We start from the raw sequence: 26,172 nt of genomic DNA, 5'->3' as shown, positions 1-26,172 counted from the left end.
TCCATGGAATCCTCTTCCTACCTTCATTGCTTCCATTTCCTATTTTCCTTCATATTTCTCCAACGGTTTCCCCTGTTTTTCTGGGTGTGTATGGGGGGGGAGGGGATTCTGATCTCAACTCCCAGTTCTCTGGACTTCTGAGACTTCTTAAAATCATAGAGTTGGAAGAGACCCTGGTGGTCATCTAGTCCAACCCCCTACAATGCAGGAATGTGCAACTGTCCCATGTGGGAATTGAACCTGCAAACTTGGCATTACCAGCACCACGCTCTAACTAACTGCGCTATCCAGGCCCCGGAGGAACTAGCTGGGATGTGTGCTTTACCTACTTCCCTTGCTTTTCAGGCTATCGGCATGTCTACCTGGAAGGCATGGAGGAGGCGTCCATCTTTGTTCACGTAGCTATCAATGAGATATGTGGTAAGGTGAGTAATCACGGGTCTTGAGACGGGGAAATTTGCCCCTTTCCATTGAGGAACATTTGGTAAGATTCTAATTTGGTGACTTGAGAACTCTTTAAAACCACATTGCTCTACTGCTTTTTTGTGGGATGGGCAGAGCAATGGCAGAAAGGAAAATGTCACCTGTTTTGCTAAAACCAGACTTCTCTAAATTGGGGTTGCGTCTTAAACCTCATGGGGAATGCTCTCTGCTAGGAACCACACCACTGAATTAGGGTGAGAGGTCTCTCGCCTGTCCACACGCGTGTGCTCTTGCACATGCACACTCCTGTGGTCGTAAGGCCACCTACCATATGCAAGGGTGCAGAATTTGCTTTGAAAAACCATGTAATAGGTCAATAGTTATTGTTAAGACTGCAATGTCTTATTTGCAGTCTGGAGTAATTAAGTCATGGGTTGTATCCAACTAAGTTTTATTCAGAGCAGACCCATGGAAACGAAGGGACCTAAGGGAACCAAGTTTACTATATGACCCCCTTATTACAGCAGCTCCACTTGCTACCGGTCTGTTTCCGGGCACAATTCAAAGTGTTGGTTATGGCCTATAAAGCCCCATACAGCTTGGGCCCAGGCTATGCAGTGGGAAAGATCATATCTCAGGAGATGCCTTTCTCTCAGTCCTGCTCCCCTCACAGGCATGCTTGGTGGGGACGTGTGACAGGGCCTTCTCGGTGGCTGCTCTCAGACTCTGGAACTCCCTTCCTAGAGAAGCCAGACTGGCTCCCTCCTTTTTTTTCTTCTGCAGGCAGATGAAGACTCTTTTATTCCAACAGGCCTTTAGGAACTGGCTTGTTTGTTTTTTAAGGAAACGGCTTTTAATAGTACTATGCTGTTTTTGTTGTCTGTGTTTTAAGAGGTTTTTAAAAATTGCTTTAATTCTATTAGAGTTTGATTACTTTTTAACAATTACCTTTTAGCTTTTATTTTATCTGCGTTGTTTTCATTTGCAAAAGCCGCCTTGGGTCCCGCTCGGCGAAAGAAAGGCAGTATATACTACTGATAAGAATAAATAATAATGTTTGTTAATTTTGATGGGTCTGCTCTGAGTAGGACTAACGTTGGAGACAACCCTAGATTTTCAAGGGGGTAGATGAAAAGAAGAGATAACTAGTTTTCTAGGTAAAGGCAGCGAGCAAGGCAGAATCTCACTCTTGAGCCTTCCCTTTTGCCCTGTGCCTGATGCTGTCAATAATTAAGCCTTTTCAGCCGCTATGTACCGCTGGTATAGCAGATAGAAAACCAGACACATGAGTGAGTGGGCAGTGTTTATAAGCTGAGTTTTTCCGCATGTCATCTTATGAGCTGGAGGAACCTTCCTCTCCCTTCCCTAAGGGAAGAAGCCTGGGGATTGGGGGTGGGATGACGATGAGTGGTCAGAGGAAGAAGACTGGGAGGAGGTGGTGTCAGAAGCTGAAAAGGTAACAGGGCTTAGTGAGCTGGGAGAGTCTGTGGCAGATAGGAGTCCAGAAGCAGAAGCAGGAGAGGAGGGAGGCCAAGATGCAGAGATGAGTCAGGCTGGAGAGGAAGCCAGGTTGTCTGCCCTGCTTCTGCTGCAACAAGCTTCCCTCACCACTGGTGTCCCAGGACCAGGAGAGGCATGAAGATGGAGGAACAGAGATATGCATGAAGGCACAGTCTCAGATTGCTTGAAAACAATCCAGGGAAGGAGGAGACTTAGGCAGCTGTGAGAAGGCAATGACCTTTAGTTTCCATAGCTGCCTCATAGGGGGCAAGACCTACTGAGAAGAGTTCCTGTGCTCATTAGGCCTGACACTCCTTGTTTCTTCCACTATGGAGATACCTTAACTTGCTCTGTGTGATTTATTGCTGACCCGCTCCTGTCACCATATCCTAGTAGAACATCTTGATTGGGAGTGCTCATCCCAGCATCCTCAGCAAGAAAAGGGCACATCACCCCCTGTTTTCCTTCATGCTCCTTCTGCTTCGCGTTTTATTGTACACTTTTAATTTTGCGTGGAGACCCCCCAAAATTGATTTCATCCTTGTCAATCGCTTAGAAGCCATTTTGGCAAGCGAGCGGTATGTAAACGAGCAGATGATGATTCCCTTTGAGGAGAAGGTCCCAGGGCTGCAAACAAGGCTGGGGATTCAGTCCAAGCTTCCTCACAAGCATTGGATTCCTATAGCCAGAACAGGTGAGGGGCAGCCACCAGATTCATCACCAGAAAAAACACACAAAGGGGTGTCCCAGTAAAGTTTTACCGCTCCTCTGTGTATGTGACCATTATCTGAAGGGCTGTCACATGGAAGATATGGAACTAGCTTGTTTGCTGCTGCTGCAGAGGGTAGCCAATGGATTCCAATTGCAAGAAAGCAGATTCAGACTAAAGGTTAGGAAGAACTTTTGGACAGAAAAAGCTGTTCGAAATGAAACAGAAGGAGGCGAACTCTGCTTTCTTGGAGGTATTTAAACAGAGATTAGGTGCTCACCTGTCAGGGAATCTTCGGCTGTGATTCCTGCATTGCAGAGGGTTGGGCTATATGACCTGCATCTAGAAGACTAGTTGCAGTTCTGTCTGCCCTTCCATGGTAGCTAGATTTCCCCCCTCTCCTCTCCTCTCCCACATACAACACTAGAATTTACTTGGACCATAACTTATGGAATATGCTTCCATAAGATATGGTGATAGTGGACAACCAGCGAGCCCTCCAGATGTTGTTGGACTCCCAATTCCCTTTAAATTTTGGATCCCCCCCCCTACATCCCTCTTCATTAAAATCTCTCAAGGCGACATGCTATGAAAAGAATGCCAGCCAACGCCCCACCACCACTGCAACAGCAAATGTATAAAATCCTACAAAATCAAAACAGCAGAAGCAGGAATTAAATGGAACTTCCATGTGCGTGGGCAAGATACCAGATGTTGGAAAGGGAGAAACAACTGGGGAATGCCCTCCATGTTCCACTTGTGAGCTTCCCAGAGGCATCCTACTGGCCACTTTTGAAAACAGGATACTTGAGAAGATAGGTCTTTTTTGTCTACCTCGACAAGGCTCTTCATATGTTTCTACATCAGTATGTTGTGTTGTGGGGCTGGGGTTCTACATCTTATTGAAACAGGGGGCTTATCCGCACCAAGATCCTGATTCAACTCATTGCCACCCCTGTTTGCCCTGGATATTTTTGAAAGAAAAAACCTTGCACTGTGTAATTAATGTAATGTGTAGTTCGGCCCTGTCTTAGCTGTCCCTCTGCCCATCTCTTTGACGCATTCGGCCTCGCTTGGAAAAGCATCTCAGACTTCGAAACTAATTAATAAAAGACTGGGAGGTAGATAGAAGGGACAGGAATGAGATGGTGGGAGGGGGGAGAGAAAAATATACCTCCTCTCCAAAATGCAGCTCCTCAACCGTGCTGCTGTTGTTGCATAGCCCTAATTAAAGGCAGGGAGGATGTGACAGGAGACGGTAATTAGGGCAAGGAAAATGTACTGAAAAGAACAAGCAAGCCTCTGTCTGGGTTCAAGGAGCTCAGGAGGAGCCAGAGAGAATCCAATTCCAGATTCTCCGGAACCTGAGGGGAAGAAGGAAGAGTCCGAGTGTTGCTTGGCAACGTGTGCAAAGGATGGTCAGGCAGAGAGAGAGAGACAGAGATTGGGGGGAGGAAGGGTCCACCTCTACCAATCTTAAAAGAAGGGAAGCCAGGAGGATAAAAGTTAAGACTTGAAAGCAACTTGAGTCTCGCTCTCTCTCTCTTTATAGAGCTCTGTGGGTCTTTCATCCAGTTCCAAAGTTAAAAACAACATTCAGCTGGTTTCTGCTACCTACAAGCTGTGCAGCAGGCCAGGGACTTTTATCTGTTTGTGTCAAGGCTGGGGATGGATGAATCTAGTTTCTCGTTTCCCCAGTTTTACATTGATTTCTGCACATTTCTACATCAGTTTGTGATTTATTTATTTTTAAAGTCCTCGTGGGAATTCATCGGCATTTAATTGGGATCTTCTAACCGTCACCGTTTTCTATGTAATTACCTCTAACGTCCACAATTTCCCAAGCAATTTCCCCGCACATAACACAATTTTGTGTGTTGCTTTCATGCTAAAGTATGCACTGTATGAATTTTTAGCCGTGTACATGCATTTTTGTACACATTCACACTTTCTGAAACCATACACAAAACACAGCAATCCTTCAAAATTCACCTCTCTCTTTTTTCAAATTTTGCAACATAGTTCTCTGGCCAAGCAATGTGTACAAAAATGTATATAATGGGCAAAGTGCACACACACACACACACACACACACACACACATATATATATGAAAAAAAATGTGTATCTCAGACAAAATTGCCCACAAGCATGTATATATTAGGAGAAATTATGAAGACTTTTTTATATTTAAAAAATTGCAAACTGATACGGAAACGTAGAGAGCTAAATTTAAATGGGAAATGGAGAGAAACTAGAATTGGCAGGTTTGCCTAAGCCTAAGTGCAGCTAGTCCCTGCCAAAAGCAGAGTTGACCAGTGCTGGTTCCACCAGGAACCAGCAGTACTTGGGAGTTGCCTGAACAGGAGCTCCCAAGCACAGCTGATCCCTGCTGAAAGCAAGGCTTGCAGTAGGTGCTGATCGGCCGACTGAATCTAAGCCCCACTTTCAACTAAGATCTTCGTTTGCAGCCCAGATGAAGCTCAAGCTGTGCTGCAAAGGAACATTTTTCCTTGGGAGAGATGACTTGAACTCAAACTGGCTTTGCAAAAGCTGCAACGAAAGAACCAGGGGAGCACTCGGAGTGATCCTCAAATTCTTTATTTGCTTCCTTTATTGTCTCCTTGCGTTCCTGTTGCCAAAATCCGTGTTCTCTTCATTTGGACAAGGCTTCTGTTTTCTGAAGGGAGCCTTCCTGCCTTTAATAGCTTCCTTGACTCTGCTTGTTAGGCCACGCTGGCATCTTCTTGGCCCTGTCGCCGCCTTCACTGATCTGTGGTGTGCGTTCATTGCAGATGAGCTTCTATTATTGGGGTGTCCTACAATCCATAAGTGTTCTGGAATAAATCGGTCCTCTTGCATTTTCCTTTCGACTTCCTTTTTTACCATTCCCTTCATCTTTTTATTTTTTGGAAGTTCCGTCTTTTGAAATCAAATGTGACTGCGTTGGACTTCCCTAACAATTGTCCACTTACATAGAGATTGGTTTTGATAGCCCTGTGATCACTTTGGCTCCCACTTAGCTCAACAACAACTTAGAATCATAGAATCATAGAATCATAGAGTTGGAAGAGACCACAAGGGCCATCGAGTCCAACCCCCTGCCAAGCAGGAAACACCATCAGAGCACTCCTGACATATGGTTGTCAAGCCTCTGCTTAAAGACCTCCAAAGAAGGAGACTCCACCACACTCCTTGGCAGCAAATTCCACTGTCGAACAGCTCTTACTGTCAGGAAGTTATACCAGGGCAGGCTGTGCTCAATGAGCTATGTGCTATGTGCTATGCAGCAGGAGGTTACAGGCCCAGTCCTGGCATCTCCATAATGGGCTGGGAATGTCGCTTGTCAGAAGAAGAAGAAGAAGAAGAAGAAGAAGAAGAAGAAGAAGAAGAAGAAGAAGAGTAGTAGTTTGGATTTGATATCCCGCTTTATCACTACCCGAAGGAATCTCAAAGTGGCTAACATTCTCCTTTCCCTTCCTCCCCCACAACAAACACTCTGTGAGGTGAGTGGGGCTGAGAGACTTCAAAGAAGTGTGATTAGCCCAAGGTCACCCAGCAGCTGCATGTGGAGGACCAGGGATGCAAACCTGGTTCACCAGATTACGAGTCCACCGCTCTTAACCACTACATCACACTGGCTCTCAAATCCATATAAACACCCATACTCTGCCTCTCTCCCCAAATGTCTTTGGCGTGTATGTGGCATGTCAGATGTGTCTCTTATAAGCAGTAACAGAAAACACCTCATTCACTGAAAGCATAATAGAATGGTGTCTTAACCTGGCCACCTAAAAGTCAATCATAATATTGACGCTGCATAAGTATATTGGGTGTTTGTGGCACACCAGGAAAGGCAATAATTGAGAAAGGCTATAGCTAAGGTGCAAATTAGTTCCCAACTTCAAGAAACCCCAGTCACAGACGGTGAAGACAATGCTAAGCAATGTCCTGATGCAACAAGCTAGCTTCCTTATACAGAAAACAAATTACGGAACAATTCACACTTTTGTGGTAGCTGTAGGGGAGGTTTCCATGGAGGAAAGTTGGACAAGTTGATGCAGGAACAGCTGATATTCATATACACAGGTTTCAAACCATGTATATATTTATAGGTGAAAAGCAGTGCTATAAATTGTGCCTAGTCTGGAAATCATTGAGGTTCTTCAAACACCATGGAGGGGTGTTCTAGCTGGTGGGTCCTACTGCTGTATTTTGAGCTAGCAGAAGCTTCTGAGTACTCTCCAGTTGCAACCCCACGTGCAATGCACTGTAGGAATTTAACCTACATACTACCAGGGCAAGATGCATGCTGGATCAGTCCAGTGGCCCATCTATGTAGTCCAGCATCCTGTTCTCACAGTTGATGTCTCGGAGACGCCTGTGGGAAATGCCCAAGCAAGACCTGAGCACAAGAGCACTCTCTCCTCTTGTGGTTTTCAGTAGTTGGTGTTCAGCAGCATTCCTGCTCTGACCATGAAGGCAGAGCATGGTCATCACAGCTGTTTGTTGTTGATAGCCTTATCCTCCATGAGTTTTGTCCAGTCCTCTTTTAAAGCCATCCAAGTTGGCTGTAACCAGTATAGCTAGGTTAACTATGTAGGTCAACAAAAGAGGTTTAAAGACTTTCTCAAGGCAAATCTAAAACAACATAGTATTAACACCGACAACTGGGAAACACTGAGAGCGCTCCAGTTGGAGAACAGCCTTTACCAAAGGTGTCATGGACTTAGAAGATGCTTGACTTCAGGACGAAAGGGAGAAACGTGCTAAGAGCCAGTGTGGTGTAGTGGTTAAGAGCAGTAGACTCATAATCTGGTGAACCGGGTTCGCGTCTCCGCTCCTCCACATGCAGCTGCTGGGTGACCTTGGGCTAGTCACACTTCTTTGAAGTCTCTCAGCCCCACTCACCTCACAGAGCGTTTGTTGTGGGGGAGGAAGGGAAAGGAGAATGTTAGCCGCTTTGAGACTCCTTCGGGTAGTGATAAAGCGGGATATCAAATCCAAACGCTTCTTCTTCTAAGAGGAAGGCACGCTTGGCAAACCCTCACCGTGATCAACTCCCACCCAGAAACCTATGTCCCCACTGTGGAAGGGCGTGTGGATCCAGAATTGGCCTCCACAGTCACTTACAGACTCACTGTTAAAACGGTGTTTATGGAAGACAATGTTACTCGGCTACGAGTGATCGCCAAAGAAGAAGAGAGAAAGATAGCTAGGACATTTCATAATGGCACAGTCCATACTTAATTTCTTTGAAGCTTGAGCAACATGGACACCCTTTAAGCTTTGCATGTTCGTGCGCGCACACACCATTTTACCTTAGGCTTCCCCACCTCTTGACTGAAGGCAATTTTCAGCCTGTTTAACCTCCTTTGATCAGTGCCACATAATTCTGACCCTCTTTGATTTCTCGCTTTCTGCCCGGGTGGCTTCTTGATGGATGGTTTTAATTTACAGCTGACTGACACTTCTTTTTTTAAGCCCTGGCAGCAATTTGAGGCCTTGCTGGATTCCCATCCGAACCCTGTCCACCGAGTGTTGCTCTCTTTTAAGAGCATCAAAAGACCCCCCATTGTATCTTGCAGACTCATCCTGGCGCCTCTCCCCACCTTTCCAATTTCTTCCAATTTCCAAAGCTGATTGCTTTATTTCTCGTCTCAGTGTTCTCAAATCTATTACCTGCCCCTTGTTGCTTCTCATTACTATTTCTGTCTGCTTCAGTTTTTATTGAAGCGAAGTCAATATGTTAATTCATAGCTCTAATCTTGCTAAGGAACAAACCTTTTTTTGGGGGGGGGGCTTAATGAGACCATAAATCCATCCCACTGAATATTAAACCAAACTTGATGTTCAAGCAGTGATGGCTGATGCCTATTGGGGCTAGTTGGGTGGAAGGCAGAGAGGCTCACAGTAGGTGGATCCAACTAATTCTGGTTTTTGTTCCCATCTTCCTCCCTGCTGTGTTCCATCAAAGTTAAAGAAGAGGATGTGTCATCCCTTTTTCTAGATATAAGTATGAAGTAGGGCTCTGTACAGCCTACTGATCCCACCCGGTGACCTCTATCAAGCCACCCCACCCTGGGACAACTGGAGACCAACCCAGGGCAGGGATGATGTTTTATTAGGGTGATTTTTTAAAAAGTAGAAATTGTGAGGAGGCAGAAGGTTCTGTGGCTCATGTCATAAGCTGATTCAGTTCCCCATGGGAAATTGCTTTGAGCTTCCAAACCCGGCATAAAGTGTGATTGAACTCCATGCCCATCAACTGAGGAATTAATTCCTTCTTGGACACCACCTTCTCCCTTACACACACACTGCGGGCCAATGTTGACCTGTTGGCAGTGTTGGGAAATAACCGGGGAATACCAGTTAATCCTTAAGTCTCATGTGTGGGGGGAACTACAAAGAAAAAACAGCTGACTGCCTAAATTGAAAAAGTGGGGGGGGGGGGGCTTGACCCACTCTTTAGCCAAAACAGCCCTCAGCTTAGTTTAAAACACAGATCTATGCAGTGTTTGCAAAACATGAGAAATATATATTGTTAGACCTTTAAATGTCCCAGTATTAAGCAGTTGCAATTGAGCTTCCCTGTCTCTACGCTTCTCAGACAGAATAGATCACATACTTTAGTAAGTTTAAATGCTTTACTTACAGCAGTCACAGTTCTCTCTCACGCATTGTTCAGTGCTACAGCAGAAACAACACAGGCAAGGTATTCTTGGTTGAGGAATACTGGAAGTATCTTCAAACATGGAGACTGGGCTGGGGAGCTCCAGTCTCATGTGTGTGGTCAGCTTGCATGGTTCAAAAAAGAAAAGAGAGGAACAGGAAACAAAACAATACTTTCTCCCTCCTCAAAGATGAGTAGTGGTGTGGCCAGGCCACGTCCTCTCTAGAAATTTACAGCTCTGTGGCCCTTAACCCTTTCACTCACTAACTAGCATAGATATGCATTGTTATGTTTGACTGCAAAAATTCTCACAGGCGGAACCACCCTTCTGTTAACTCCCTGATGTAATTATGACATCAGATCATTGACAGATGGGGGCCCCATTCATCTGTCAAAGTTGGCCCATTGGCTGTGGAGAGATAAAGATCTGGCCCAGCTGGTTCCCTGCCCCGGCTTCTAGAGTTTGAAAACTGCTCAACAGACTGGTGCAAAGGTGGGCAGTGTAGGAGAAGCAAGTCTGAAGGCAGTCCATGCCAAATTTGGGGGAGAAAATATGTGTGCTTTTACCCAAGAGTTGTGTAGCTTTCGTTAAAAAGGCACTTCTCTGGCCAATGTTAGTCAATGGATTTCCTTATTCTGCTGTTGCTAGGTAATGGTTTCTACCCGATTTTAGGAGTCTGAAAATATAGAAGCTTGTTGCTATGCAAGATTCTCACAGATTAGGCCTCAGTCTTGAAGAGTTTACAGTTCAGGTAGGCTAAGGTTAGAAGTTAAGTGTGAAAGGAGGCAGGGAGGAGAAGTTTGCGGAGTTACAGCTGGGATATACAGCTACTGGATTTCTGATAAGCAGCTTTTGAAGGTATAGAAGAGGGGAGGGGGCTTTAAGGGGCAGCTGTTTCACTGTGTATGCTTTATCTGCTGAATTGCCTCTTTTCCCATTGCTAACTTCGAAGGCTAGACTTGCCAGTTGACCTAAAACAACAACAGCCAAGTCGGCTCCTTCACTTTTAGCAGCTATACAATGTGCAGAAATCAGCCATGAAGCATATTCAGGCAGCTGCTGGAGCCCAAGCGCCCTGGGATAGCCCACCTCTGACACTTAACCCTCAACTCCTTTTTTTGAAGAAGAAGACAAAAAAGCACTACCTGTTTTCCTCTGGCACTCAGTGACTCTCGGGTGCCATTTTGGACTGGTTCCTGAATGGCCCTGTAAGTTGAATCATTCTGGAGCATTGTGTATACTTGGGAGAGGGGGACACACAAAGGGGAAGATGGCTACCACCAAAAGCCATGGTGGTCACCATTTCTCTCTCATTTTTTTTAATGGCTATCCAGTGGAAGAGGTGCCTGCTAATAGGGGAAACACACCATAGGTGGGAACTTTGCCGTGGGCTCTCTCAACCCAGCTGGGGTTTGCATGGCCTGCTTCCCAACTCTGTAGCCATCTCGGGCAATCTCTGGGGTGCAATCTCATTTTTGCCACTAGGTTCGGCTGGGTCATGGGAAGCAGAATATGTATGGTTTGAGCTAGCTGGGTCCAGTGTTGCATAAGGCCCTGCCCTCTTTGTGAAGTAGCTCCAGGGCACAACCTGGGCTGTTCTGGCTTGATTGTGCCAGAGGGCATTTGCAGTTCCTACAGCTAGTGAACCTGCTCCCAGAATCCTCCATGTGACATAGCAGCAGGTCCAGATCCTCTTCGAATTTGTGTGATCCTCGCCAGTTGCGAGGCTGTTCCTCCAGCCTAATGCAGTTATACTTTATGGAAGATATAAGAATATACAAAATAGCACATACTAAATCCAACCAGTTCATGGTGCATGAATATATTCATTTAATATATATTGCACACAGCTGAATTGTGGGTCCACTTCAGAACCCACAGTCTTGCAGACTCCTTTGCGGGGCGGTCCAAAGAGATTTCTGCCCTTTAACATGATAAAGATGGTTAATCCAGGCACACACAGGCCATAGTCGGAGCTGCTTCTGGGCACATGCTTCAAATGAGAGAGCAAATGCCTGCTGAGGGGAGCAGAACTTGATGTGTAGGCAGCCCGGGGTATTTTGTGTGTGTGAACAGTTCTCCCTGAGAGTTTAAAGGCCAGAAATCTCTTTTAGAAGAACAGAGGCAGTACAGCAGCCCCCAGCCCATCTCGTAAGTACTTCTATTATTATTATTTATTTACCTTGCTGTTTCTGTGCAGACTTTTAAGGTCTTCCTCTTGAAAATCCACACAGAAACAGGACGGACGCGGTCCTGCCCCTGTGCATAACTGCGAGTAGCCGAACTTTGATGGCTCCATCCATCCCTAGTTGTAATTCGCTTTTTTAAAAATGTGCTTTAAAAAAATAAAAGGAAAGCTATGGGTTGCATCCAAAGTCTGTCTTACTCAGAGTAGGCCCATTCAAATTAATGGGCATGGCTTACTTGTGTCCATTAATTTCGGTGGGTTTGCTCTGAGTAGAACTCAATGGGAGACAACCCTGTGGTCCTCAGAAAGCTGACTGCTCCTTGGTCCACCATTATAACTTTCTGTACTCCAAGGGAATCACAGGGCCCTCCTACTCTGCCTTTTAAGCTTTGCATATGTTCACCTCCAAATGACTACCTCCTATTGCTTCTCTCTCTCTCTCTCTCTCTCTCTCTCTCTCTCTCTCTCTCTCTCTCGTAGCTTATCTGTGTTGCTCGTCAAATTTCTCATGTGTGGCTTCTCTCCAGTCCCCTTCCACTGCCACCGCCCTCCTGATGTTGCCTTTATCTCTTTGCGTAGCTTCCTCAGCTTGTTTGGTGTCTCACTTTCTGCCTTTTACTTCTGTCTGTTTGTGATTTCAGTGGACTTCTCTGTGTCAAAAAAAGTCTCCTTTTAGAAGCAGAGCAAATTTAGACGCCTTGAAGGTACCCCCCTCCTCCTCCCAACACAGGAAGGTGTAGTGCGCTCCTAGCGACACGTTCTGCATGCTTCTCTAACCGATAACATCATTAACATTTGGTGGTTTTCTTCTCCCTTCCCCCCTTATTTAGCTCTCTTTTTTATTATTTCTTCCACTTCCTGAAAATAAATAAATTAAATCTTCCACTCATTACATGGATTGCAACATTTCCTGGAACGTTTGCCGGGCCATTGAACAGCCAGAGTGCTCTACATTTATGAAGCAGATCCAGGATAAAACATATCCTTTATAGGGGAAAAACCCCCTCCATTGCCCTCCCCCTGTCCATCACTTACCCTCTTCCATCACTTACCCTCATTCGTGGACTAGACACCATCTACTAATTTTAAAGGGGGGAATGAAGTTCCGGTTGAGCAAATTCTACCTCCCCCACCCAGATAACTCCTATCTTTTGAGGAAATCCCCCTTCAGATATAAGCGGGAAACTGTTGCTGTTTCTTTCCCTCTATGTTTGGAGAACCCAGTTCCCCCACTGTTACTTTTTTTCCAAATATGCTGGATCTTCTTCTTAAATGACTTTTCTTTTCTTCCAACCAAATTTGCACTGGATTTGGGGCCTTGAATCGCTTGTTTTGATTCAAGCGTCACTAGCTAGCCTCACTGGGATGCATCAAATGGTCTAGATGGATTGAACTGGGGGAGCCGTCACTGCACACTTCACCTCATTACATCAATGGGATACTTTTCTTTCTTTGTGGGGTGGGTGGGAGACTTCACATTATTTATGTATATGTGTACAGAGATTTCCCCGCCTTCCCTTGAAGTTTGTGCCCCAAGGGGTTTAAAATTATTTGCAAAGTATGATTACTGTTTGGATGGTCATTCTATGCACTTGCCAATTTGACTCAGTATTTTGAATTTTTGCTTCTTTGGGCTGCTCCGTTAGCAGCTAACTTTTCGGTCTGAAATTTGGTAGCTTCCGTTCTGTTGAATCCCTACAGATCAGGAGAATAAAGGATAGGTAGCAAAAAGCCCCAGTGAGAAAATGTTGGTGTAACAGACCTGTCTTTTGAGTTCTATAGGTTGCATTCAATGTTAGCCCTACTCAGAGTATCCCCATTAAAATGAATGCACATGACTATCATAGGTCCACGGATTTCAGTGGGTCTACTTTAAGTAGAGCTTAGTTTGATCAACCCTTTAATTCTATTTGCCATTTCCCTTCAAGCCCAACTACAGTCACATAGATAACTAATCAATGTAAAGTCTCAAGGAATTAATTATTCCCACCTTCCTCCAAAAATACCCATCTTCCAACAGCAGCAATGGGGGAGAAATTTGACTCAGTTCTCATTTAAAGTCAAACCTTCCTAATCTACACTTTCCTAAACAATATCAGAAACAAAAACTACCATCCTTCAAAATTCGTCTTGCTTCAGATTTTTGCAGTGCAGATCTCCAGCCAAGCAGGGTATATGTACCAGGGCAAATATGCAAATATGACTGAAAATGACATTTGCCAACTGGTTTTTGCCCATATGTGTAAATTAGGCAGTGTTGCATGCAAATGTGCATATTAGGTGAAATTCACACTCAAGTGCTGTAGAATTTTCACACGAACTTTTAGAAAAAGGCCAACTGATGTAGAAATGTGGAGGACCAAACTTAACACTGGAAAACGTTAAATTTGAGAGAAGATGAAATTGACAAATTCACCTATCCCTACTCAACAGTGAAGCCGTAGTAGCTTAGAATTAGCTCCGTTCTGTTCCAAGCAGTCGCTCAACGTCCTACACTTGAAGCAGACTCCTTTTTTTTGGTGTGTGTGGAAAGCTTCAAGTGAAACTGCCATTCACCAGCAAATTGGCAAGTGTCCATGGAATGACTGTAGCAGTGTTGAACACTGTGTTCAGAAGGTAGGAGGTGTTTCTTTTAGACACTTGGAGGCAGTTGGGTATTGCCACAGTTGCTCACGTTGCACGTATTATAATGTTTTGCCTGCTGCTTCACTTTGACTCCTGGTCAGGAAGGTGCTGTAGATTTCTGAAGCGACCAAATATTCAGTAACGTACCAATTGACAGGAGACCACCGTAGGACGAGTGGAAAAGAGATGGAAAATTAATACCTGAACCATGCGGCGACCTTGGCTTTCTCAAATCAGCATCAAGTGTCTGAAAAGTTATGACATGCCCACCTTCAGTGTTACCAAATTCTAAATCTTGAACGGGGTGGAACAGATGGGGAGCTCACCTCCACGAATTCCTTGCCATTCAGGGGTAAAGGGCACTAGACTGTATAAATGAAGACTTTGCTTGTTTACTGTGTATACACTAACTTATGAACATGCCCAGCAATAGCCAGGCATCACCAGTGCCTAAAGGTTGTGTGGTGTGTCTAAAAAGACTTTCATCACATGAGAGTTAATTACATGCTTCATTCTCTTCCTTACCAATCCACTGGAGAGGGTACCCCCCCCCCGTGCGATCCTATGCACGTCTGCTCAGAAGTAATCCTCATTGAGTTCAGGGGGGCTTACTCCCAGGTAAGCATGCATAGAATGGCAGGCTTAGCCCTTTTCAGCTACCTCTGAACAAAATGGCAGCTTGCAGTGCCATTTCAAGGAAACCATTTTTGGAGAAGGCAAACCCTGGTAATTAAAAGATGTAAGCATAAGCACACGGACAAGACTGACTGCGAGAAGCCCAAGGGTCAGGACCTCCCCTCCAGGAGGCAAAAGACATGGTTCGTGAGAGTGATAGCTATGGCTAAGGCAGAAGATCCCTTTGGAAAACGGTGGGTGGGCCACCACTCCATGTCCCCCCTCAATAAGTTGCCCAGTCCAAAGGTACTTGGAATTAAGCAACACTGACGCCAACAGGGCTTCATTTCTCAGTGAGCATGCATGTAAGCTGTATGAGTAAACACGCAAGTGTCATTAGTGAACCAGAATGAAGTGGCTGGTGGGTCGATTGGGGAGGGGGACTAGCAGGACGACAGAAGTGTGAAACCAAAAACTTGCAACGCATACCTTCCTCCTCATTCTGTCTTCCAGCCCAACCTGGATAGGTGATGCTACCCATGAGGTTAATAACACCACGTTGCACATCACTAACCTTTTGTTTCTTTGCGCACTGGGGGAGAGAAATGCACATCTTCTGTTACGGGTGTTTTTTTCTTCTCTCCCTCTTATTCTCTTTTCCAGGCCAAGCAAGCTCTGGGCTTAAAAGGCCTGTTTCTCAGAAATCCAAAGCAGGCCTCTCTAGACAGTCATGCTGCTGGCCAACTCAACCGCAAACACTCCTTTAGCAGCCACATTTTACGGCGGACTGCCAGCGCGCCCACCAAGACCCAGAAGAAAACCAAAAAGGGCTTCCCCGAGATTGCAATCGACACCAAAGACCCCGGCTCCCAAGGGGACGGCGAGGACCGCGAACTGGAGGACGACTCCTCCCTCCCTCGTTTCGACCAAGAGCCCGAATGCGGGTCCCCGGCACCCTCTCTCGGAGACGGTGTCCACAGGGAGGCTCAAGGCAAAGGGTTGAAAGGTAAGGCTCAGAGTTTCGGCAAGGGCGAAAGCCGCGCGCAAAGGGACGCGACCTTCAGCGAGCCGGTCCGGAGGTCCAACCGGGTCCGCCTGCAGGAGCCTCCTAGCGAGAAGCAGGGCGTCTTTGCCCGCTGCGCCATCAATGGATCGGGTAGGATCGGCGTGGCCACCAACTGCATGAAGTGCATGATAGGCCTGAACGAGAGCCCCGATTTAGAGTGCAAGTGGGGTGACCACGGCGACGCTCGGCCCGCCCCCAACGACGCTTCTCACTGTAATGAGTACGGCAGCCTGGCAGGAGGCGAGGAGAGGCTAGAGCTTAAAAGCTGGGGGGTCCAGGAGCAGCAGCCCAGGCCGCAGCAGCCAGACCTGCGCCTGTGCAGGGCTGGCGCCGATAACCTGCCCAGGACCTGCCAGCCCTTTGCGACCTCAGGGAAGAAAAACGGGGACTCCAAATGTCACGGGTCGAAAGGCCATTCCCGGCAGAGGTGGCAGGCCCAGCCCGGTGGCAAATATGGAAGCACGGTCAACCTGGTCACCACCAGCAATGGCTCCATGTCCTCCAGCTCCAGCAGCTTAGAGAGCCTCGGAAGCCCCGACTTCCCCAAACGTTTGTCCGAGACCTCCAGAAAACAGGCGGGCACCCTTCAGAGGGAAATGAATGCCTTGTTTGCTGAGAAACTGGAGGAAATTCGAAGTAAATCCCCTATATTCTTTACTGGTAAGACCAGATCTTCTTCACCCCACCCATCCGCTTTAGATGGTGTCGTCATTTCAGTTTCCCCTTAGAAGTCCCTGCGCTTTGTTTTAATTTTGCTGTGGTAGCTCTCCGTTTAGTGTGGGCAAGGGGAGTAAGCACACACACACACACACACACACACACACACACACACACAGCCATCAGTTCTTTCTAGATGTGCTCAGTTTTAGATGCGCATTGGTTTCTGTGACGTGCAAAATCATTGCCGGTGTAGCAAATCCTTCTGTAGATTTTTGTGGTTTGTCTGCGCATCTCTGTCTCTTTGTTTTAATCATGTAATGCATAAGTATGATTCTGAGATTTGTTTTCCAGTCCAACCAGAGGATAATAAGCAACAAGAGAACTAATTCTCTATCAGTATTGCCAGCAATTACATGCTAGGATCCTGGTATAAATGTTGAATATGGGTATGAATATCCCCTTTGGTTGGGAGTCTAATTTATTTTAGGTTTCATTTGATTAATTTTGTTTTGTTTTGTTTCAATGTGATACTTTTGCAGGTGTCGCAGCACAAATCGGCATGTAGAGTAATCCTATATGTATCTACATAGAGAAGTAAGTCCCATTAAGTTCAGTGGGACCAGCTGCTCCAGTGCCAGTGTGTATAGGCTTTGGCTGCAGTTAGCTGGGATTAAGTTCCATTGAACTCAATGGGTCCTGCTTCTGAGTAGAGAAGGCAAGGCACAACATTGCACCGTAAATCGGGGATCATCAGCTTGTGGATTCCTATGGCCTAGCCTGTTGGCCTGACACAGCAGTGGATTTTGGGAGCCAGGTGTGGATTTTGCTGCAAAAAATGGGCCACCTCTTGTAGCCCCAAGTGGCTGGGCAATTGAGTTATTTTGTTATGGGTTTGACGCCCAACATTCCCAGACTCATCCTTCTGTTGGGATCTCTCTTCCTTACAACTTAAAATCATCCACCCTTCTTATTCTTGTTTTTAGAATGGTGGGCAAATGTTTTACTGCCCTTGATTAACGATTTGGCCTGGACACCTCTGGTTGGTCAAAAAAAAGAATTCTCAGGATCCTACCAGAAGCTTATCCAGATGGATTTTATTCCCCCTTACTTCTCCCTACTAATTTATTCCTTCTCCTGTGTTCACCCTTTCCTGAACTAACTGTGGTTTTTTCTCTCCTGTGTTCTGTCCTATTATTCCACATGCAATCTCTTGTCTCTGTAGTTAAGAACTGAAAGGATGAGCAAATTACAGGTAACTGTTGAGCATCGCTGGTTTAAGTGCAGTATTGCTTGATTTCCCCCCTCCTTCCATTATCTTTCTGTGCTTCCCTTTTCCAACTTCTGCATGATTTCTTGAAAAAATGCCATGCATGGATTTGATTCAGCCCCTCGCCCTTTCTCACCCCCCCCTTTTTTAATCCTATGTTATTCTGATTACATAAGAAATATATTACTGGCACTGGGCGGTATCCAACTGACACATCCTGTCAACACAAGGAATGTTACCCTTGCACAAAGGAACTTCACCTTTCTCCTCTGCTCACACGCACCCTGTACCCACCCCCCCACCCCCGCAAAAAAAACTACTCTACATTTAGTGGGTGTACAGGGCAGGAGAAGAGAGAAAGTTCCATTGGGCAAACTTAATTCCTTGCACTGCCGAGATGTGTTGGTTTGGATGCCACCCTTATCACTGTTTCCCCAAAGCATGTGCGAGTGTGTGCGTGTCTTCAGCTGATGTGAGATTTCTTGGAGGGTGGTGGAAGCAACCTTTGATAGCCAATGTGGAGTTTTGGCAACCAGAGTTATGGAATCGCCACCTTAACCTGTAAGGAATTACACATACGGAAGGAAACTTGGTCACCCGTGCCTTGCACTTGGGAAGTGATCCCTCCAGCATTCTCTTCATCCTAATGTTATTAGCCTGGATTTTGGAATTCTGAATTCCATGTCTTTGCTTAAGAACATCAGAAGATCCCGGCTGCATCAGGCCAATGGCCTATCTAGTTCAGCATTCTGTTCTCAGAGTGGCCAACCAGATGCCTCCTCCAAGCCTACAAGCTTCCACAGTTCATTAGTAACCCTCAATTCCACATTATTATTATTATTATTATTATTATTATTATTAATTAATTAATTAATTTTTCAGATTTGGAGTGCAGAGCACTGCAGATGAAAAGTTTGCCACAACCTTCAGTTCATTCATGGTTTCCCTTACCCACCCCCTTTTCCCCAGTATCCCCATTGGTAAAACACTGCAAGAAGACAATTTGATGTAATCGTATACACAATTGCATCAGTAATTATTTTTTGTGGGGAGTTTTGCCAATGTGTCGGAGTTCATGCACGTGTCAGTAAAACACAGTACAGAAAGAATCTTGATACAATCATGCATCAAAAATTACCTTCCTGTAGTGTTGTTGTTTTTAATTTGGTGTGCACAAGTGCATTGAGAACTAAAGGAGTTGCAAGCTATGGCAAGCTGTGCGTGCTCAAATTCCTGCACTAATTTTAGAAGTCATCCTTGTTCAAAATTCCGGAGCACTGGAAGTCAGAGCAGACCAAACCCACACAGGACAATAAAGGAATGAGATAGGGGAAATCCTACCCTCTTGTGCTTTCCTATAGCATGCACGCTTACCAGAGAAGCCAGGTCAAGCAAGAGGTGGTAGGAGTGTTATGTCTCTGTATGCAATGTGCAAACAGAGATGCACCACCTACCTCCTCTGGTAGGGCACTACGCTGCAAGAGGAGCCGGGAATGGAGGGAGACACCTTCCTTTTTTTCTAATGCACTCAATTTCGCAAAGCAATTTCCCTTAACACATTACTTGCCTGGAAAACTGCACCACAAAATTTGGAGTGGAGGGCTGGGTTCAGTTTGTGTATTTTGTCAGAAAGTATGAATTATGTAAGTTTGCCTTTAAATGCAAAATGAACAGAAATTATCCCCCATCCCTAATAGGCATGTGCCCCAGGCAGAGTAGGGAGGAGTCACAGCTTTTACTACCCTCCATTCTCTGAGACAGTTTGGAATGAGGGAGAGGCAAGTATCATCCAGAATGACCTGATATTCTTCCAATGAACAAGCTGTTTTGAATCTATTCTCTGTGGATTATGGGTTGAATCCAATGCTAGCCCAACCTATTGAAGTTAATGGACACGACTAACTTAGGTTCCTTAATTTCCATGGGTCTACTTGAGGTATAATTTAGTTGGATACAACCTTATATGTATTGTGTCTGATGCATTAGAGTTGTAGCTGCAAAAGAATTCATTCGGTAATGGATCAATCTCATTCACTGCTTTCCTTCTTCCTACAGATGTCCGCCAATTCTCAATGCAGAGGTCAGTCACTTCATTATGTAGCCTGGAGACCATCAATGAAGAGCCCTTTGTTGCCAACGAGGACCAGCCTGCTCCTTTTTGCCTTTCTCTGCCCACTGTTCCTGCTAGCGATCCCAATGAAGGGTCTGTGCCTGATAATTCCCATGACCCGTCAGATCAGCTTCAGAGAGTTCCTCTTCTGCAGCGCACGGTGGTGGTTTCAGAGGACAGAAGGTTCCTTGCTCCCAGCCCAACCATCACAAGTATTCTGGGACCAAAAAATGTTAGGAGAAACGAGAAACAAGGAGGCGATGGAGGTCAAGCTGGTTCACAAACTCAGGATGATGAAGCGTTGGCCAACCTTGGGCCTCATTCTACCCATAGTTGCCAGAAGACAAGAGATGGCATGGCTGAAGAACTGATGGATGTTGAGAGAGTGGACGAGAAGGCCAGCAATGCAGCTAGGCAGCCGCAACAATGCAACGTGGAGAGCACCACGCGAGCTTCACCTCAAGATTCTCCCCAAGTAACTCAAGGTGCCGCAGTCCCCCACGCATCTCGTGTGATAGTGAGGAGGTCGAAAAGCGAAGGGCAGAACCTTTGTGACTGCTCAGTTCCAATGAGGTCTCCTGGTGGCTTCTCACCAGCAGCTGCAGTGTACTCTGATGCCACAGTGAATGACCGTATCTGGAGCAAGCTGGACTCCAGCAGTCACAGGGACAGCATGTCTTCCTCTTCTAGCATGTCCTCCAACGATACGGTCATAGACCTCTCTATGCCCAACCTCACCCGCAAAAGCCTCCCAGACCTTGGAATCCAGCACGAGAACTTCAAAGTCATCCCCGAGAGGAGAGGTGCACGCCCGTGGTCCGCGAGTGCTGCTTCCGGGCGTGAAATGCCCATGGTGACCAAGAGCAAATCCAATCCCAACTTGAGGTCAGGCCAACCCACAGAGGATGAGCTGCGCCCTAGACCACTGGCCAAGGGTCTCGAGCTAGGGTTGCCATCCCTACCCAGAAGGCACACCTGGAGCCGGTTGTATATGGAGAGTCTCAAGCAGTCCTGCCTGAAGCCGAAAGGCCAGGAGAACGACCAGGCCAAATCGAAAAGCCTTGGTGACCTGACCTCGGATGACATCACGTCCGTCTTCGAGGGCAAGTACCGCAGCATCAGCCGGAGCTTCATCACCCGGTCGATGAGGGAGCAGCGGCACTGTGCGGCAGCCAGGTCCTCGGCAAAGCCCCTGGACCCTCTCACGGAGCGCCTGAAGAAGCTAACCACCTTCCAGCAGGAGAACGACATCACTTCCCCTACCAGCCTTGAGCCAATTGAGTCCGAGGAGGAAGAGGAAGGGGTGGGCCTTCTCCGGAGGTCTTCATCCAGGAGCCAGAGCAGAGTGAGGTATATCGCCAACCGGGCCAAGCAGGCACAGGAGAGGCAGAGGCTGAAGAGCCTGGCGCTGAACAAGGGGAGCCCCATTGAGGAGCGAGGGAACCCCGAAGGGGCCTGCTGCTTCACCAAAGGGGCCTGTATGGACACGGCCTCCGCTGGCCTGTTTACATCCCCACTCAAGAACCAAGCTGACTTGAACCGTGACACCGAAGTCGTCTTTATTTTCAAACTCTAACGCTGGGAAGGGCTGAACAAGCTTGATGTTTACATTCCTGTAAGAGCAAAACCAACAAAACAAACAAACAAACAAACCATACACACATATATATATATTTTTAATAAAACGCACAGGACGCAAAGAGCCCTCGTCCAAGGATAGCACTTCTCCCCCTCCCGCTCCCAGCCTCCAAAGGACAATTTATGTGTGTGGAAAATTATACTAATACTAATACTAATAATGCAAATTTGTAGCATGCAATATGGGCAATGGACAACCAGAATGTTCCTGGGGGAAGGGAATAGATCCTGCAAAGATGTCCCCCCCCCCCCAAATCTTCCCTGGGAATCATGTCTGTGGATCTGCATGGCCATTCTCTCTTCCTGTCTGAGTTCCCCCTTTTTCTTTTCTTGGTAAGGCGAGTCTTCAATATGCGTTGGACTTAAAGCTGATGCCAGTTGCTGCCTTAATCTTCCCACTGAAGCTACTACAACAGGGTTGGGGGAACTCTATTCAACCCAAGGGCCACATTCCCTTCTGGGCAACCTTTTGAGGGCCACGTTCTTGTGGTGGGTGGAGCAAAAGGCAAAAGTGGGTGGAGCTAGTTTCTACACACACACACACACACACACACACACACACACACACACACACTAACCTCAGTCTCTCCATCCAAGCAAGAAACATAAGTTAAAGGGCACATTCCAGCCAGGCAAAAATATTTGGGTCGCAAAGCAGAGCAAAGTGAGGGATGTGGTCTGAGTAAAGGCTGTGTGGCCTGGGGCAAATCCTAAGGTCCAGATAGAAATGCCTGCAGTTCCCCACCATTGTGCTACAGCCTGATTTCAGTTGCGGAAGCCAAAGCAGCATTTGGAACATGCAAAAGCTCCGGCGCTTGTTCTGCCCTTGTTTTTCTGTATAGCTGAGAGTGGTGCGAAAGACCTGCTTAATTGATTGATTGATTGTTTTTCTGGGGCAGAGCTGGGGGAAATGTACTCACCCTGGGCAGCCATGTTTTTAGCATGTTACCTTTAACACTTTTGGGGGTGTATGTGACTGCAATGGCCTGTCTCCAGCCTTTGGGACATATTCCCCAGCCATTTTGGCCTTCCTTGCTTCCTGTTCCCTGCACTGCTTGCCTGTGGGAATCTTCTGTCTCTTCTTCAATGGAGGCTGGCCCATTGGGGCAAACAGGGCACTGCCTCGTCAACCTCAGTCTGCCTGTCAGCCAGCTCTCGCCTGCATTGCCTTCTTACTTCCACCCGGTCCAGATGTCAGCTTCCTCCTCTTCAGTGATGCCCCTGGTAGATCTCAGCAGGAAGAAGGAGGAGGGGAGCAAAAATAGTATGAGTTGGCTTAGCTTGCAATTGGCTCTGACCCTACCTCCCATTGGCCTGGCAGGTGGTGCAGATCCCCAGGGCTGTCTGTAAGTAGGAAGGCAGAAAGACAGGTTCTGCCTGAGTGCAGACAGAGGTTAGTGGTTCAGTGCCCAATTGCCCGAACGCGTCAGCCTCCTCTGGAGTAGAGATGGGTGACTCCACCTAACTTCCAGCCTCTCTCGCTTTTGCATGTGTCCACTCACAAGTGTTTCTCACGTTAACCTCTGATAATATACACACAGCATGGAAAGTTTGCATTCAATTTGTTTTCTAAACAGCATGCATTTTTTTTAAGGATAAGTTTTTTTGAGCCTCTTGAAGCATCTGTGAAGTTCGAAAGCCAGTAGTTCAGTGAACTCCTATCTGCACATTAGTCCGGTAGGTGCAGGTAAGGTCTCTTTCTGTGTTGGAGGTTGTGAAGTCCTGATGGCTCCAGCATCCCTGTCGTGGAACTTTTGATGCTATAGGAGCTGTAGCTCAGTGGCTTTGCATGCAGGAAGGCTCCAGGGTCAATCCCCAGCATCTGTGGTTAGGGCTGGGGCAAGACCTTCTGAAATGCTGGAGGACCACTGCAAATCAGCAGTAGGCAATGGGTGGACCGGTGGTTCGACTCAGTATAAAGCAGCTTATTATGATCCTGCGTCTTCAGGGAAGGGCCGTAGCTCAGTGGCAGAGCATCTGCCTGGCATGCAGAAGTCCCAGGTTCAATCCCAAGCATCTCCAATGAAGTCTGGAGGGAGGACACCTTGTCTGAGACTCTGGCTGGTCAGCATGGACCACTGAGCAAAGTGCGCCAGTGGTCTGGCTCAGTATAAAGCAACTTCCGATGCTGTTCTCAGTGGTGAGGACTTCACAACCCCTTGGGAAAAGCTGCCGCTTACCCCTGAAAGCCACGGGACAAGCGGGAAACGGCTCAAGCCCGTGCCTTTTCAGAACAGGACAAGCAAAAGCGTGAACCCTCAGGGAAGTCCAAGTAATTCTCTTTCTTTCCCGTTTTAACTACTCATGTAGGAAAAGGGGTCCAGGCAGCTAATCGTAGAACAGGCAAGAAATGTTTCTCATTGCCTTTGCTTAGCTGCATAATAACTTGGGGGGGGGCAGGGGGAGAGTAGTTATTTTCCCCAGAAATGTCAGCTAAAAATAATAATTTTGTGATGCTTCAAATGTCAGCTGTACATAGCACCTGTGGAATGACCGCTTCCTATTGCTTTCCACCCCCTTTGTTTGTTTGTTTGCCTGTATGTTTTTGCACTGCCATGCAAAATACTTTTTAAAAAAAATGTTCTAAACAAAATTAGAGGACATTAACTCTGTTCAGAGTTAAACAGAAAAAGCCCACCTTTTTAAAGTTCTTGCTTTAAACACACACACACACACACACACACACACACTTATTACAATGGATGTACATTTTATCGAGGAAGAAAACAAGGGAAGAATTTATCAAGACACCTTTTTTTATTTAAAAAAAGAGAACATATTTTAATTTCTGGCCCTTATTATACAGGGCTAAAGGGGGGGAGAGTTTTTTTGTCAAGGGTTGTTGTTTTTTGTTGTTGTTGTCGGTTTGTTTGTAATATTTCTTATATATACATAAATATATATATAAATATATATTGCAAATAATTTAAAATCTATTTGTAAAACCAACTGACACAACTCAAAATAAAGATTATTTAACCTATTTGTTTCCGAGGGGTTCATCTGCCGCTAAAGAAGTTTCGAGGCTGAACGGGGATTTGAACCCAGGTCTCCTGGGTCCTAGGATGGGCAGCGAGCAGCTAACTTTGCAAGGTTTGGTGGAAGGTGTGGGATTCCCTATTCTCTTCTCATTGCCAATAGCAGATCCGGGTTCTGGAGATCTCTTGGTGCAGAATATGCTTTCAAAGTATCCAACTCCTGCTCACGGCTATGGATACTACTCAGTGCCTCTCCCACTGGACCCAATCCTCACTACCTTCCAGAGCAAAGGTAGCTAACCTTCTTCAGTCTCATTGGCCCTTAGCTTACCCTCCAGGGGGAGCATGTCAAAATGTTTTTTAAAAAAGTAGATGTGGCTGTTTTATTGTGATTTTAACAAATGAAATTGGGGAGGGGGTGGTTAGGGTCCAGAAAACATTTCACAATGGGGCACCTACGGGAGCATTCAGTGGGGGGGGGGCAGTGCCTGTCCCTTGGCACAGATCCAGGATAGTGGTTATCCCCAAACCAGGGAAAGACAAAGCTATTAGGGTCCTATAAACCAACTTGTTGAATAAGGATGCTGAGCTCTTTACTGAATGGGACCCCTGTTAGCCCCACTTTTAGTGCTACTCAGAATAAACCCATTGAAGTCAATGTTAATTTTCACATGAGTTTCATCTGGTCTGCTCTAAGCAGGATTTAGCTGGAGAAAACCTAAGGTGTCCATATTACTGGTGTCCAACCAATGGTGCCCTGTACTGAATTGCTTACTATGTGGATTGGTGTTTCAGCAATCTGTTCCTAATGCGGAAGGAGCCCACAGTGGTAGTGGGTGGGCTCGAATTTGCATTTAAACTTTTTACATGTCCCCACTTTGATTGATTGCTATTTCTGGCAATTACGGAATGGGCAAAACGTATGCAACTGTGTTCAGCAGGCAGTCCCATTTTACTTCTGAAGCCTAGAAACCTTAACAACATTGAACAACTTGTTTTCTGAAGCCATCGGAACAGAATGCTCTCCCCAGCTTTTGTCGCCTATAATTCTGATTACGATGCGCCAGGGATTTCAGATTTCCAGGACAGGCTTCGGCTTGAAGGAAGGAGAGGTGGGAGAAATGTACAGACTCCAGGATTTCCCTGGGGGGGGGGGGGGAGAGAGAGAGACATTCCCTGTGACAGGTGAGGAACCCCAAGATGAGCTGCTTAATTTGGGAAGGTCTTGGTTCAAATTAAATCTTGGCTTACTTTCCACTGGGACGTGGGTAGCGCTGTGGGTTAAACAACAGAGCCTAGGACTTGCCGATCAGAAAGTCGGAGGTTCGAATCCCCGCAACGGGCTGAGCTCCCGTTGCTCAGTCCCTGCTCCTGCCAACCTATCAGTTCAATAAATAGGTAGATAAATAGGTACCGCTCCAGCGGGAAGGTAAATGGTGTTTCTGTGCGCTGCTCTGGTTTGCCAGAAGCGTCTTAGTCATGCTGGCCACATGACCCAAAAGCTGTACGCCGGCTCCCTCGGCCAATAAAGCGAGATGAGCGCCGCAACCCCAGAGTCGGCCACAACTGGACCTAACGGTCAGGGGTCCATTTACCTTTACTTTCCACTGCCAAGGGATCTTAACACCTTTTGATCATTTAGGAAATATTTCCTGCCAGACCATTAAAGGATTAATGGGTGGGTGGGTGATGGAGGCAGTTGTCCTCCTGAGTGAATCAC

General features: G+C 46.4%; 2 protein-coding genes across 2 annotated transcripts in view; both read left to right on the top strand.

The window, feature by feature from the left end:
* The window catches only part of PLCH2 (phospholipase C eta 2), a 118,835-nt gene extending 94,378 nt beyond the window's left edge, over positions 1-24,457 (top strand). Inside the window, exons 20-22 of the mRNA XM_077931323.1 lie at positions 346-425; positions 15,397-15,739; positions 19,782-24,457. Of these exons, the coding sequence (XP_077787449.1) occupies positions 346-425; positions 15,397-15,739; positions 19,782-21,412 (2,054 nt within the window). The 3' untranslated portion in view covers positions 21,413-24,457. The remainder of the gene's footprint in view (positions 1-345; positions 426-15,396; positions 15,740-19,781) is intronic.
* Positions 15,746-17,705, top strand: LOC144328381 (uncharacterized). The gene has a single exon (XM_077931324.1). The coding sequence runs from the start codon at positions 15,916-15,918 to the stop codon at positions 16,525-16,527; it is 612 nt and encodes a 203-aa protein (XP_077787450.1). The 5' UTR covers positions 15,746-15,915; the 3' UTR covers positions 16,528-17,705.
* Positions 24,458-26,172: the final 1,715 nt, after the last annotated feature.

Source organism: Podarcis muralis, chromosome 7 (assembly GCF_964188315.1).
Source record: "Podarcis muralis chromosome 7, rPodMur119.hap1.1, whole genome shotgun sequence".
NCBI classification, from domain to species: Eukaryota; Metazoa; Chordata; class Lepidosauria; order Squamata; family Lacertidae; genus Podarcis; species Podarcis muralis.
Note: the sequence above shows the minus strand (reverse complement) of the source record. Positions and strands in the feature narration are given on the sequence as shown.

Coding starts and splice junctions, on each gene's coding strand:
- LOC144328381 (XM_077931324.1), top strand. CDS start 15,916: ATGAAGTGCATGATAGGCCTGAACGAGAGCCCCGATTTAGAGTGCAAG.